This window comes from Diceros bicornis, chromosome 18 (assembly GCF_020826845.1).
Source record: "Diceros bicornis minor isolate mBicDic1 chromosome 18, mDicBic1.mat.cur, whole genome shotgun sequence".
Lineage (NCBI taxonomy): Eukaryota > Metazoa > Chordata > Mammalia > Perissodactyla > Rhinocerotidae > Diceros > Diceros bicornis.
The window spans coordinates 11,423,018-11,437,406 of NC_080757.1; the positions used below are offsets into that span (position 1 = coordinate 11,423,018).

Genomic DNA, 14,389 nt, shown 5'->3' on the forward strand with positions numbered 1-14,389 from the left:
TTGCACAGGAAGAAACTCTAAGACTTGGAGACATATGAATGCTGGATTTGTTCCTTCATATGTGTGCCCTCCACTTGCACTCTCTGTCCCTCAAGACGGCCCAGAGTTTCTCCCCTCACCAAGGTGGAGAAACACATTAGTATGGGAAGCAGCAGTTCTTTTAAATGAGTTTTACTGGCTCTTCTAAAAGCATTTAATACATTAAGAAGACAAAGGGGGGCTATCCAAAGACCATGTGCTTTATTTTCTCAGCTCTGTGATTTTTAACTTCAATAGTGGCCTCATATAAAATAAAATTACTCACTCAATTACCTCAACTTTGATTTAGATCAAGGTCTCAAAAACACAATTAAGAATTTTAGAAAGTACATTTAAGTTAACACTACAGAACACAATCACTATTGAAAATAAGCATTTGTCAGAAAAATATGACATCTTAAAACTTTCTACCCAGATAAAAGTAGAGAAACTCTATAGATACACGTATTTTTCAATTTTATCTGATACTTATAAGAACCAGTTTATAAAGTAAGTAATGTATCTCCCTCTGACCTCACTTTTTATTCTGGAACTTCACTGGAACTCAAGGGGCGTGATTTCATGTGTTGTGAACGTCAAGACTGTGTATCTTGGTTTTCTCCCCACAAGCCTGTTTGGAATAAACCTGTGGGTCTAAAGATTCATTTCCAGAAAGCAATGGGAGTTGAAGTTTTCTCTGTCAGGAATGAGGAGAAAAGCCATCAGAATGAAAGTACCAGGCGAGGAACCAATAATGACAGTGTGGCCCCCAAGGAGAAGGGGGTGCCTCTATGAGTGTTTGACTTCCAGGACCCTGTCATACTCTTACTTCAATCCTTCAATGTTTCCTGAAGGTCAAGTCTAATTTCCTGGCATGAAACATGTTCTTCATGAGCCTGTTCCTTCCCATCCCTTCTCTGCCAGCCCGAGCTCCTACCACCCTGCACCACTTGCCACACTGCATTACTGAAACTGGCAAACAGTTAGCCATTGACGATTAAGCAGCTAGTAACTATGGGGGATTGGAATTGGCCACCTCAAAATATGTCTCTGCTTGAAAGACACTCTGACCCCCACCCCCACTAACTGACCAAAAGAGTTTGGGATGGGAGGCCTGCCACCAGAACAGGCCATCACCATAGACATCTCCAGGTATCTGGGAGGGTCCTTGCTAAGCCCATTCTTAGTTCTGGTTACCTTTTGTAAGAGACATTTACATTCATGAAGAAAATCTCCACTTGTAAATGTATCTTCTTCCCTATATCAGGAAGAAGGAGGGGATAGCCTTACCTAGACACTTATCTAGAATGGAGGGTGAGGACTTAAATCTGCATGATAAACTTGCCCATTGTTAACTGTGCTGTTTAGGCAATATGCTGTCTGACTCCCACTAGGTCCCTATAGATAACATCTCCCTGGGGCCTGGGTCACCATGGTAATGGGTGTTTGAGCTATTTTTTTCAGGAATTGGAACCCCTTGTCCATTTCAGGCTGGTTGAGACCAGAAAACCATCAACCGGGCCCACACAGACATATGTCCAATAAGCGACCTTTTTTTTTTTTTGTGAGGAAGATCAGCCCTGAGCTAACACCCATGCCAATCCTCCTCTTTTTGCTGAGGAAGACTGGCTCTGAGCTAACATCTATTGCCAATCCTCCTCCTTTTTTTCCCCAAAGCCCCAGTAGATAGTTGTATGTCATAGTTGCACATCCTTCTAGTTGCTGTATGTGGGACGTGGCCTCAGCATGGCCAGAGAAGTGGTGCGTCGGTGCACGCCCGGGATCCGAACCTGGGCCACCAGTAGCGGAGCGCGCACACACTTAACTGCTAAGCCATGGGGCCGGCCCCAATAAGCAACCTTTTGACATCAAGAGGTTAGAACTCCACCCTCAGGGCGTGCTGCTGACGCCCTTCTGTGAACACGTGTCCTACGAAGAGGCATGACGGCTGAGTACGCTTGCGCAGATCACCAATTACATCTCTCCTCACCTCCAAACATTTCAGACCACCTTGCACCCTACCCCATAAATACCCCTGAGTCCCTATTTTCAAGGAAGCAGATTTGAGATTCATTCTCCCGTTTCCTCACTTGGCTGCCTTGTGATTAATAAACCCTCTCTCTCTGCTGCAATCTCGTTGTCTCGGTGTTTGGCTTTCTGGGCAGCAGGCAAAAACGGACCTGGTGTCATAACATTACTGCCTTTTTTCCAATGTGGAGACTGTGCCACACTTTCTCCTCCCTCCTTGTGGGTTCTCCTAGATCCCAGCATTAAACTCTACCCCCACCTCTCAACTGTTTATTCTTCTTCTTCCTTCAAGAATCAAACCAAGCATCACCCATACATCTTCTGCTGAATTAAATAATCACGGGCAAGAAGTTACTTTGTTCCTATTTTTGTAAAGGAAACAATTTTGGCTTATGTATACTGTTAGCTTCTGTTTTAAAATATCCACAGATGATCATATTAAGAAATAAAACTTCCAAGTTTATTTTTCCGAAATTTTAATCAGATATAGAAGTTGGATTTTGATTACTTTGTTGTCATTCACTAAAATAATCATGAGATTTTTTACTGTTTTTCCAGTTAATTACTGTTATTTGAGGCTCCCTCCAAATGGTGGACTGCAAATGGGTTATAGCTATGGATGCCCCAGGTGAAACCGGAAGGCCAGACACCTCCCGGCGGGGAGCAGCTTCTTCAGCTTTACCGCTTTACTTCCATTTATCACTTTCTAAGTGGGCTGTGAAATGAAAATCTTGAGAATCACTGTGTTAATGATTTGCTTTGTGTTGTGTGTGGCTTCAGGACATGTGGTAAATCCCATCCAGTTAGAAAGATGTGTTATATTCTTTTGCCAATATTTTATTTAGGATAATTTGATCTAAGTTCTTTTCTTTCGTTAGTCTAAAATATCTTTTTGTTGTTATACTTGAATTAGGTTCAAAATTATAAAAGGTGTACAGTAATATGTATTATTACCCTATTCTATTCTTGAAACAGTTTATATACATGTGGCTGTTATCTGTCCTATAGGAGATCTGAATGATGAGGGAAGAAGGGAGAAAGGGAGGGAGGGCGGAAGAGGGAACAAGGCCCCTACGTGGTGCATCTAGGGTAAAATTTGTCCACTGTGGGCATAGACAATGAAAAGGTAGACTCTTTATGAGGGTGGGAGATAGGAGGAGGGTGGAATTTGGGGAGGACAAGACAGAAAGCACCAAGGGGTGGTGTCATGGCCTGGGTGGAAGGGACTGAAACAACGAAACGCGTGGGGCACTCATATGGCCACACTATTTTCCACCAGGCTGGGCCGCAGGTACTCGTAGGGCATGTCCAGCTTTGCATTCCGGATCTCAATTTCCTTATCCAGGGCAGCCAGCTCCTCTCTGAACTTCTTCAGCACAGCCTTGGGCCCAGGGCCTGAAAAATACTCCTCCTCATGCTGGCCCAGAGCCACCTGGGATGGAGAGAAAAAGGCAGCTGAGAGCCTTACGACCCTCAGTTTGGAACCCCACACCTCCCCGCAGCTGCCCCCTTCCTCAGGGACCTGGGCAGCTGGCTCTCACCATAACAGGTTGGCGTCTGCCCAGCTGCCAAGTAATGGACATCTGGAGAGAAGCCTGATGAAAGTTGGGCAGTGTTGCCATCACTGTCTCCAGTGTCGCATCCTTGGTGGTCGGCGGGGGCAGCCGCATCGTGCAGGGTGCGTTAGGGACCCAAGTGTACCAGTCCAGCTAAGGAGGGGCAGACATCTACAGTCAATGTCTGCTAAGCATGAAAGCCCACCTGCACACAGCACCCTCCCCCAATCCAGGCACAGATGCCCAGCTGCGCCCCCATGGTAAGTACCTGGCCCAGGTGGTTGGAGGAATGCTGGCCAGTGCAGGTGAAGATGCACATGGTGACAAAGTGGCAGACCTTGTCCCGGGACTGCAAGGACACGGGAAACCCTGCAAGGGGTCAGGCGAGTCAGAAGCTGTGAGGCCAGGCATAGAAGAGAGCTCAGAGAGATGAGGGAGAGAGGGGAGAATGAGAGGAGGCGGAGGGGTGCCGAGGACTCACAGGAACTACTGTAGGAATGGGCATGAGTGGCCTGGGGTGGGGAAGTGGGGAGCTCTGCCGGAGGGTCCTGCTTAGTGGGGTACTGGTATGGCTCCTACTGGCTCACAAGAGTCAGTTATGTTAAATTTTCAGGCATTTAGCAAACTGGTCTACATCACATTGGTAGCCACCGTGGAATATTTATACCTTGGAAATGGACTAATGCTTAAATCAGGGCTTTTCTTCCAGAGAGCCAGTTGTTAAACATCTACAAGCAACCACTGGTCCCACTGCATCTGGGACCTAGAGGGGTTCTCAGTGCATAGGGCAGGGACCTGTCTCTAGCTGAGAGGAAAGGGAATCAGCGGGTGCCTTGCAGCATTTTCATAGGGGTTGGAAATGCTTCTGGAAGGTTCCATAGGAGTACAAAGGATTCTGGGGAGGTTCCAAGGAGGAATCTCTCATGTTGGAGGTCTCAGGGCAGGGGCTCATCTTACCTTGGTCCTGGGCTCCTAGCAGCCCCATTTCAGTGATCTCTCGACACCAGGCCTGCAGCTCGAGATCCTCTTTCACAGCCTCGTCCGTCTTATAATGGAGATTCACAATTCCCTCCACGTAGCTGCCAGCCAAGGGGTCGGGGCCAGAGAACTGAGGCTGACAGGGAGCCACCAGGCCCTCTGCTCCTTGCCCACAGGGCCAGGTCAGGGCCCCCAGCCCCCAACTGAGACACAGACCTCCTGTTCTTCTAGCCTCCTCCCTGACTCCCACCCCCACCAGCCCTGCATTCCCCCTGCCTCACCGAGAGATGATTTCCCAGAGCCGCAGGGCATCTTGGGCATAGAAGGAAGACTGGACGCCCAGGAGACCCCGGTCAGCTAGGTCCTCAGGGGGACAGAACGAGCTGTAGGTCAGAAAGGCTCTAGCTCGCTTGAGCAGCTCCACGTGGCCTCCCCCACCTGTGCTCACCACCTGCGGAGCAAGGATGGGCAGTCGGGTCAACCAACCCACCCTGAGGCCAGAGCCGGAGGGAGCGTGAACTCCAGAATCCCCCTTTCTCTCTTCCTACCTGGTCGAAAACCCCCATGTCAGAGACCAGCCCAGTCCTGGCCCGGATGTTAATTTCCATGGTGTATCTCAGGTGGGGAATTACAAGCTAGAGGGAGAAGAGCAGGGAAGGACAAGGTCAGAAGACAGGTGGGGCAGGTCCCTGCAGGAAATACGGGGTGAAAAGCAGGAAAGGTGCTAGGTCTTCAGGCAAAGCATAGCCGTGAACTTCCATGCCCCCTTGACACCGAGAGAGTTCAGTTGATTTGTAACTCATTCCACAAACCATGGACTTATTGCTCATGACAACTGAAAGAAATTGTTCTCCTTTTCTTTTCATATAAGACTATTCAAGGGGCCGGCCCCATGGTGTAGCAGTTAAGTGCACGTGTTCTGCTGCTGGCGGCCTGGGTTCGGATCCGCGTGCGCACCGACGCACCACTTGTCAGGCCGTGCTGTGGCAGCATCCCATATAAAGTGGAGGAAGATGGGCACAGATGTTAGCCCAGGGCCAGTCTTCCTCAGCAAAAAGAGGAGGATTGGTGTGGATGTTAGCTCAGGGCTGAACTTCCTCACAAAAAAAAAAAAAAAAAAAAAAAAGACTATTCAAGTTCTAACTCAATGTTTCTCAACCTTTTCTTCATTATCACACCTTTAAGGAGCCTTTTTAGATATTTTTTCCTATTCTCACCGCCCCCCATGAAATTTTAATGCTACAGATATATCTGTTATGTACTGTATGTCTATATGTGCTCTATACATAAAAATAATAAGATATTTTGCCCCAATACAACCACTTTCACCCCTCCCAGGCCATAATTGTCCCCACTGAGAATGCATGGTCTAACCTGCTTGCTTCTGGAACGTCATCACCTACCCTCTCCCTTTGTCCATTACGCTCTCTTTCTGTTCTTCAAATATGCCAAGCTTGTTCCTGCCTCAGGACCTTTGCACTAGCTGTTCCGTCTGCCTAGGACAATGTGCCCCTTGATCATCTCAGGGCTGGCTCCTCATTCTCTAGGTCATCTCTTCAAAGGAGCCTTTCCTGACCACCCTATCTAAACTCACTGTCACATCACACTGCTCGGATTCTCTGCATTGTACTTATCACAGCCAATGTGTTACAATACAATCTTTATTGTCTGTTAGCCCTTACTGGAAAGGAAAATGCCCAAAGATCAGGACCTTGCCTGTCTTGCTCAGTAACGGCATCTAGAATGGTTCTTGCCCCAAGGAGGCACCCAAGAAAAAAAGTGAATAGGTGAATACTCTGTTTTAATTGCCTGTGATAAACCAGGCTGCTGTTGTTGACCTGAGCCCCGCCAGCTGGCCTATGTGTTACTATTTTAGAACTCTTCAACACTGGCCAGAAAAATCTTTTGTTATTTGCATGCCCTCTTATTGGATGGAATCCTCAGTCATTTGTGTGTACTGTTTATACACTGTATGTATATCTGTGCTTTATACATAAAAAAAGTAAGACTTCTCACTCCCCACCCCACCACCCACCCCACCAATGAAGCATTTTCACCTCCTTGGGAGGTGATATCACTCTGTTGAAAATGCAGAGCAAGCCATGCTCTCACTCTCTTGCTCTCTTGACTTTCACTGGTCGGCTCTCCCCAAACCTGAGATTCCACCGAGAGGGGGCCTCCAGAGGTGGGACTGTGCCGTGGGGCACAGAGGGGCAGGCAGGAGAGACGGGAATAAGGCGTTACCTTGAAGATAGGATGTATCGATGGAAGGCACCTCATGGTGGCCACAGCGATGACCTCCGCCATCAAGTGTCCCCTCAGAAGATGTGACTGCAGCTCGTGAAGCTGGAAGTCAGAGCTACGGACCCAGCATTTGGCCAGGAGCCAGACCATCGGGGCATCCGTGGGCAGGAAAAGTGGCGGGGGTGGGGATCCCACACATGGCAGTTGGAGCTGCAGCCGGGACAAGAGTGCCGGGAAGAGAGGGGATGAGGGCCAGGTGCCCAACAGACACCCCTCCCTTGCTTGGTTAACTGCTCCCTCCTTCCTCCACATTTGCTTCGCTTTCTCCACCCACCCCCTACCCCCCCATTCCTCCCCTCCCTTTCCTACCCTCTCAGCCCGTCAACACGGTGCAAGCTGCTCCACCCTACACTGCTAGCTCCAGCCTCCACTCCCCCCCACAGGCCCCTCAGTGTGGACAGGATTCAAATTCACCGCTTCCTTCATCCCACACTCGGTCAGAAACCCCAGCCTCTCTCTGATCTATCAACTCCACCTCTACACAGCTGACTAAGTCTCCAGTTCTCAGCTAGTCACCAGCCAGATGTTACAATTTGAATGTCTCCCCATTACCTCAGAAGTGGCGGGATAAAAGCCTGCCTGAGCATCTTTTCCTCTTTATTTGTCCTATTTCTGCAGGTGCCTTGCCTGGCTCCTCCTTTTCCTCTCTCCTTGAATCCAGGCCAGTTTAATTTCCCTCTGCACCCTCACAGCTCCTCCCCACCTGAGCCCATCACCTCGACCTTGGACAACGACTGTAGCGTGTCACCCTAATCCCTGTATCTAGCGTCTCCTTCTCCCGTCCACCCTAAACCCCACTGCCCCATAACGTGCCTGCACGTCTCTCACAGCAGCCTTCACCAGCTTCCCGTGCTCACACTCGGCCTGGCATCCACGGCCCGCCGCAGTCTGGCCCTCTCACCTCACGTTAGACCCCACTACTCCTGCCCAAGGGTCCACTGGGAATCTCCTGACTCCTCACACGCCGACGCACCGCAGCCTCTCTGCCCAGCCCATCATCCCCCGGGGGAAGTGGGGAGGGGGTCCTGCCCCTCCCTCTTGCTCGAAGATCTAAGTCCTGACCCTCCCACAAGGCCACGCCCACCCGCCTCCAACAATCCCTCCCAGACTGTCTCCGCCCTCAGGCACTTGCTCAGTCCTGGAGCTTATTCACATTTGCCGGTGTCTCCAGCTAGAGCGCACCCCTTCAAGTCAGAGACTTGCCAGTTTCCTCCTTCCATGCCTCCCCAGCGGCTTAGCACAAGGTCTTTGCGCAGAGTGGGTACTCAGTGATTTTGGGTGAGGGGCTGAGGGGAGAGGGCCAACTCCCGGGGACAGAAATCCTGAGTCCTCTCACCTGGATGACCATGGGCAAGAGTTTCCCATCGGGCTGCAGTTTCAGCATGACCAGAGGGGCAGCCAGGTACTGCTGGCTACACAGGATGATGTTGGCCTTGATCCCATCCAGCAGGGAGAAGTCAGCTTCAAACAGTGTGCCTCCCTGGATGGGGGCAGAGGGCAAGGGCTGCCGTCAGCGTAAGGCATCTTCTTCCCACCCTGATTCCCCAAAGGAAGAAGAAAAAGGAGGAAACTAACTTGTCTCCACCACCTACTTTGTACAGGTAGTGGATCACGTGCTTATTGCCTCATATATTTCTTTTTGTGTGTGTGAGGAAGATCAGCCCTGAGCTAACATCCATGCCAATCCTCTTTTTGCTGAGGAAGACTGGCCCTGGGCTAACATCTGTGCCCATCTTCCTCCACTTTATATGGGACGCCAGCCTCAGCATGGCCTGACAAGCGGTGCATCGGTGCACGCCCGGGATCCGGACCGGTCTGCCAGCAGCGGAGTGCGCACTTAACCGCTACGCCACGGGGCCGGCCCTGCCTCATACATTTTTTACATGAACTTGAATTAGCCCCAGTTTTATAAAAGAAGAAACATGATCAGAGAGGATAGGTATCTGGCCTGAAGTCACACAGCTTATAAGCAGCAGAACCAGGTTTCAAACCCAAGTCTCTCACCCTATAATCCCATGAGTTTTCTCTCTCAGTTGTTCCATGTTGACTCCTGATTAACAACCCCACCCCTGAGCCTGATTCTCCTATTCCACACTCCCTAAATCCCTAGCTCCAAGGCCCAGTTACATCTCTTCATTTTGACCCTGTCTCCATCACCCAGCGCACACTCTTCCTCCACAATACACTATTCCTGTTCAGGGAGGAAGGCCATGGAGCTGCACTTCTCCAGGATCACTCAAGATTCCTCCTGTAGCCATCTGGCAGCAAGCTGGGCCCACAGTGGAGCCCACAGCAGCACAAACGCTGAGCCCACCCCCATTTCTGCGTGGCCTCCTTAGGGCTCTTATGTCCATACCTCGAGCTCCTTCTCCAGCTGGGCCTGCAGCTCCTCCATCCCTGGAGGGAACACTAGGCGGGCAGGAAGGTGAATGGAGCGCCTCAGCAACATGGGGTTGGCGCCGTTGAGAAACTGGTACCCGAATAAGGCATCCTCCTTCCAGGAGTCCCGCACCCGCTCTGGGGATGGCAGTTGTGGAGCAAGCTGTGGGATCTGAGCTCCCGGTCCTTCCAACTGCCACCAAACCATCCCCACTTGACCCCAGCTACCAGAGGGACCCAGGCCTCTGGTCTCCCAACACTGGTTCCCTAGATTGGGTGGGATCTGGGGCAAGGGTCCTAGGAGAAATATTGGGGTAGGAGTACTGACCAGCCAGCTTGCTCTGGCCACACCAGAAAATCCTGTTGAAGTCATCCAGATCATTCCAGCAAGTCAGAACATTTAAAGAGTCTTTGACAGCTAGCTCTGCCAGCCTTCAGGGATGGATAGGTGAAGAGTTTAAGAGTTATTCTCAGAATCAAACATCACAACCACAGGCATCCACCTTGGGCTGGTCCAGCCCTGTTCAGTCCTTAAGCCCACTGGCCTCCTCTAGACCAGGACACCTCCCTCTCACCCAGCCCCCCTTGTTCTCACCCCTTGGCCAGTGAAGCCTCAAAGTCAATTCTCTTGTCCTCCAGAAATCTCTCATCTACAGGAAGGTCACATATTCCGGCTGCCGCCACACTCAGAATTAACCCATCCTTCCAGTTACCCCACCTGTGGTGTAGAAAAGAAATGAGGCATTGGTACTGGGGAAGGGTCAGCAGCTCACTGTGGGGCCAGGAGTCAGGGGGCAGGAGGAGGGCTAACCGGTACAGCTTCCTTCTCTCTTCCAGCTCCTCCTCCCTGTGTTTCTTGAACAAGCCTTGAGGGTCGTCCACCACCGTGCGGCCTAGAAGTGGGGAGGAGGGCATGGGCAATGAGGCTTCTCCTGAGACCCTCTCCCCTATCCCTGCCAAGGGTACCTCTCAGCCCGCCCTTCCTGCTGGCCCCTGACCCTTCAGCGTCACAAACTTCCCCAGACTCCATACAGCTAGGTGCCAGCCCCAGCAACCCGCCTCTTCCAAAGACCCCGCCCTCCAGGTTCCTGCCACCACGCCCTCTTCTCCGCTCCCCCGACCCCCAACTTCTCTTGGGCCCCAGAGGCCTCCTCATACTCCCATCCCCGCGCTCACCAGTGCCCTCGGGTAGGCTCAGGACGCCATCGCCCTCCACCCAGCGGTAACAGGGGAACCTTAACTCGTCCCCACTGGCCCCGGGGCCCTGCACGGAGATCCAGTTGCAGAACCACGCGTCATCCTGAAGGAGGCGCCGTTTGCGCAGTTTCACGAAGAGCAGCGGTCCCAGGTACTCGGGCACGTCAACCTTGAATTCTGCCTCCTGGAGGCGACAAAAGAAGGTCAGCAAGGTGGGGCTCTCCGGAAGGGGTACTTGGACTGAGCTCTGGACGCCCTTCTGCTGGGCCTCTGGGAAAGCTGCGCAAAGGGAGCCAGAGATAAAAAGGCGGCGCGCAGCCAGCTGGTGGCTCCACGACTCCATTCTGGGTCGTCGAGTTCCTCAGCCCGGGTGAGGCGGGGGAGGGAAGATGCACTCCTTCCTGCACTTTTTCTTTTTTTTTGTGTGAGGAGATCAGCCCTGTGCTAACATCCGCCAATCCTCCTCTTTTTTTGCTGAGGAAGACGGCCCTGGGCTAACATCTGTGCCCATCTTCCTCCACTTTATATGGGACGCCGCCACAGCATGGCTTGCCAAGCAGTGCGTCGGTGCGCGCCCGGGATCCGGGCCAGCGAACCCCGGGCCGCCGCAGCGGAGCCCGCGCACTTAACCGCTTGCGCCACCGGGCCGGCCCCCTTCCTGCACTTTTTCCTCACTGTAGTCACCGATTGTGCCAAGCGCTGGGCTGGGCACTGGGCATCTCTATCCAGTGTGTCGTGATGGGACGACACACTGTAAACCACGCAATTACAGCTGAGAGGCACCGGCTCCCCCCGGCCCCCTCACCAAGGCTGAGCTCCGAAGAGGCCCCACTCGGCCTGGGGGCAGGCTTCCCGGAGGATATTCCGTCTAAGCCGAGACCTCTAGGTGGAAAAGGCTTAGGCAGGGAGAGTGAGAGGGAGGAAAAGGCGGGGAAAGGCGTGCCGGAGAGAGGAAACGGAGAGAGCAGAGGCTAAGGGAGGGCGAGCAGCGTCGTAGAGCTGGAGCACAGGGCGCGAGACGTGGGGAGACGCGCAGGACCCAGATCATGAAGTCTCAAAGGCGAAGCCGAGGGCTTTGGATTGGTGCTGAAAACAAGCGGAAGCCATTCAAATGTTTTAAGTAGCGGGAACGTCTTAAGGGTGGGAATGTATTCGGAAGAAATCGCTCTGGCTGCAGAAGAAGGGCTTGGAAGGGCAGGAGCGAAAGCGGCGAGGCAGGTGAAGACGATGCAAGTGACGTGGGTTCAAGGGGACGTTGGTAGACGGGGGTGGGGCGGACATCAGAGCACGGACGCCGGAAACGTCCCGGAGATAGAACGGACAGCGCTCGATTCTTGGTTAGACAGAGATGAAGGGGGCAGGCGCGAGTGACACCTAGGGGAGACAAGAGGAGAGGTCTGAGAGGTGGGAAGAGGGCAGGACCTCACTTGGCATGCTCCTTTGAAGCGTCCGTGAGACAGACATCCGGATCTGGGGGTCTTGGAGAGAGCGGGACAGTCGATGGGAATTTGGGGGTTGGCAGAGGGAAAAAGTAACAGGAGCCGGGGGCGAATACCAGGTACATGTGATGGGAGAGGGGAAGTGGGTCGGGAAATTCAGAATGTTCTCATCTCTTGGCTTCTTTTCCCCACCCTAGCCCCGGTTACCCCAGCCCAGCCCACCGCGGGTGATAAAGCTTGCAAGGTGGGAGATCTAGCAACAGTAGAGAAAGTTTGAAATAGCAGTATTTAAGAATAGAGGAAACAGGAGACTCACGACCGCTTTAGGGACCCCTGAATTTCAAGAAAAGAGAGAGCTCTGTGGAACGACGGGCGCGCAAGTGTATCCCCTCAATTCCAAATTTTCCTGGGCGTCAGGAACACTTATTGAGCGCTTACAGTGTGCCACGTACCGCCTTAAAGCGCTCTACCCTGCGGCCTCCGAGCGCTCTTGGCGCGGGATGCGTGCGCCCTCAGCGGCGAGGAGCTGGGGACCGGCGGGGGCGCGTCTCTTCCCCGATATTTGACGGACTTGGGGCCAGGGGTGCAGCCCGCCCCCCACCCCCGGCTCCGGCCAGCTCACCTTGCCCCACGCCGGCCGCAGGCGCGTCCCGAGCGCCGCCTCCCCGTGCTGGCCGACCAGCCACAGCTGCACCTGGTTGATGGAGCCCGCGTAGAGCGAGGACCCGGTGGACACGCGGACGCGATAGAGACCCATCTTGCCAAAAGACGTTTCACGCCTTCTGAGGGGAAAGAAGAGTGGAGGCGCCAAATAACGGAGCCCGAGACCCCGCCCCTCAGAAGCCTTGCCGTGGGTCGGGGTTGTGGATGGCAGGTCTCCAACCAACCCCGTCTGGCCACGCGCTGGGGCCCCCAACTCTGCACAGCCCAGAGCTCAGCCCCGAGCCCAAGAAGGCGGGGCCCTGGCGGGGGCAGGGGATTCAGACCATTATCTTGGTGGGAGGAGGACAGAAGGGGGAAGCAGATGAGAATTTGGGCAGAAAATATGCAGGAAGAAGGAATCGAAGCCTGGCCCAGCAGGCAGATGATGTGTGTGGCTGGGAAGCCTCTCCATCTAAACACACAGACACACTGACCTCACAAGTTGGTTCACCTCTGCCAAGGGTCGTGCTTAAGGCTGTAGTGAGGATGAAGGGAGCAAGGAGACCTGGTCTGTAGCAGCATTGGAGGAAGGTACATTCAGGCCACCGCATTAATTTGACCAACTTTGAACACTCTCTTGCCTTCCTTGTGCCAAGCTTGGGGTTCATTCCTTTCTAGTTTAAAAGCCTCTGCCTCTCTGTTGCCTGCAGGATAAAAATCCAAACTTCTTGGCATTCAAAGCCCTTGCTAACCTGGCCTGCCCTCCTCCCACTTCACCCCACCGCACCCCATCCTCATGTCCAGTCTCTCCCTTTGGGCTGGAGCCCTGTGTTTCCCAGAACTCACCGTGTTATTGGCTTGCATTCCTTGCTCCTGGAAAACTCTATCCAGCCTTCTAAACCCTGGTTAGACTCCAATTTCTCGGAGAAGTTTTTCCTGGTAATTCCATCCCTCCCCACTTACCCCACCAGAGCTAATCAGCTTTCCTCTCTACTGCTTTTGCCGTGAGCATACTTCTACTATTGCACACGTGATACTACAGTAATTTGTTTGTGTGTCTGTATGCCCCACAGTGAGCTCCTCCTAGGCAGGGACCACTTTCCCAGCACCACGTACTCACTTTTGTTTCCCCTGGATTTAGCACAGTATCAGGGTTTGTGGATGTCAATAAGTGTTAACTGAAACACACAGAACTGAAAGATCAATTATAAATAAGTACTCCTCTTGGGGGAGAGAAAGGCAAACAAATAACTCCCAGGCAATGTAACTAATAAGGGAACAGTAAAACCCACTCTGCTGCCACCATGGGATGGAGTGCTATAAGCCTGGTGAAACAAATGAAGTCGATAGAAATAGAAATAAGTCTGTAATGCATACTTTCTTGTATATTGTTTTAGTGGGAAGTGATTCAAAGTTCAGAAGGTACAAAGTGGTATTCACTAGCGTCTCCCTCCCTCTTGGCCCCAAGCCACCCAGTCCCTCTGCCCCTAGCAGTCACTGTTCTATGCACATTCACAAGCAAATACATGCCTATCCTTTTTGTCCTTTTCCTGCACGTGGTAGTATACTTTACACACTGTTCTGCACCTTGTTTTTTTCCATTTTGCAATATAAATCAGGAGCTCATTCCTTATCAGTGCTTAAAGAGTTTCCTCTTCTTAAGGCTGCCATTGTTTTGACGGAGCGTGATACACTCTTACCAGTTTCTAGTAAGTGGACATTTAGGTTGTTTGCAATCTTTTGTAACCATAAAAATTTTTTTTTGCTGAAAGAAATTACCCGGTATATACATCATTTCTCAGATGTAAGTATATCTGTATACAAAATACTAGAAATGGAATTTCTGGG

At 52.0% G+C, this 14,389-nt stretch overlaps 1 protein-coding gene across 3 annotated transcripts; it reads right to left on the bottom strand.

Annotated features, from left to right (window-relative positions):
- Window positions 1-2,520: 2,520 nt before the first annotated feature.
- On the bottom strand, window positions 2,521-12,656 carry LOC131417008 (polyunsaturated fatty acid lipoxygenase ALOX15). Of its 3 annotated transcripts, XM_058559921.1 has the most exons (14): window positions 12,522-12,656; window positions 10,440-10,644; window positions 10,075-10,156; window positions 9,859-9,981; window positions 9,592-9,695; window positions 9,241-9,401; window positions 8,221-8,364; window positions 6,825-7,034; window positions 5,129-5,215; window positions 4,862-5,031; window positions 4,560-4,681; window positions 3,871-3,971; window positions 3,588-3,755; window positions 2,521-3,478 (listed from the first exon to the last, which is right to left on the bottom strand). In XM_058559921.1, the coding sequence occupies exons 1-14, from the start codon at window positions 12,654-12,656 to the stop codon at window positions 3,299-3,301; spliced, it is 1,992 nt and encodes a 663-aa protein (XP_058415904.1). In that variant the 3' UTR covers window positions 2,521-3,298. The 3 variants fall into 3 exon arrangements, with proteins under 3 accessions (XP_058415904.1, XP_058415903.1, XP_058415905.1); XM_058559920.1 differs by lacking the exon at window positions 12,522-12,656 and having other exon boundaries at window positions 10,440-10,881; XM_058559922.1 differs by lacking the exons at window positions 5,129-5,215; window positions 12,522-12,656 and having other exon boundaries at window positions 10,440-10,881.
- Window positions 12,657-14,389: the final 1,733 nt, after the last annotated feature.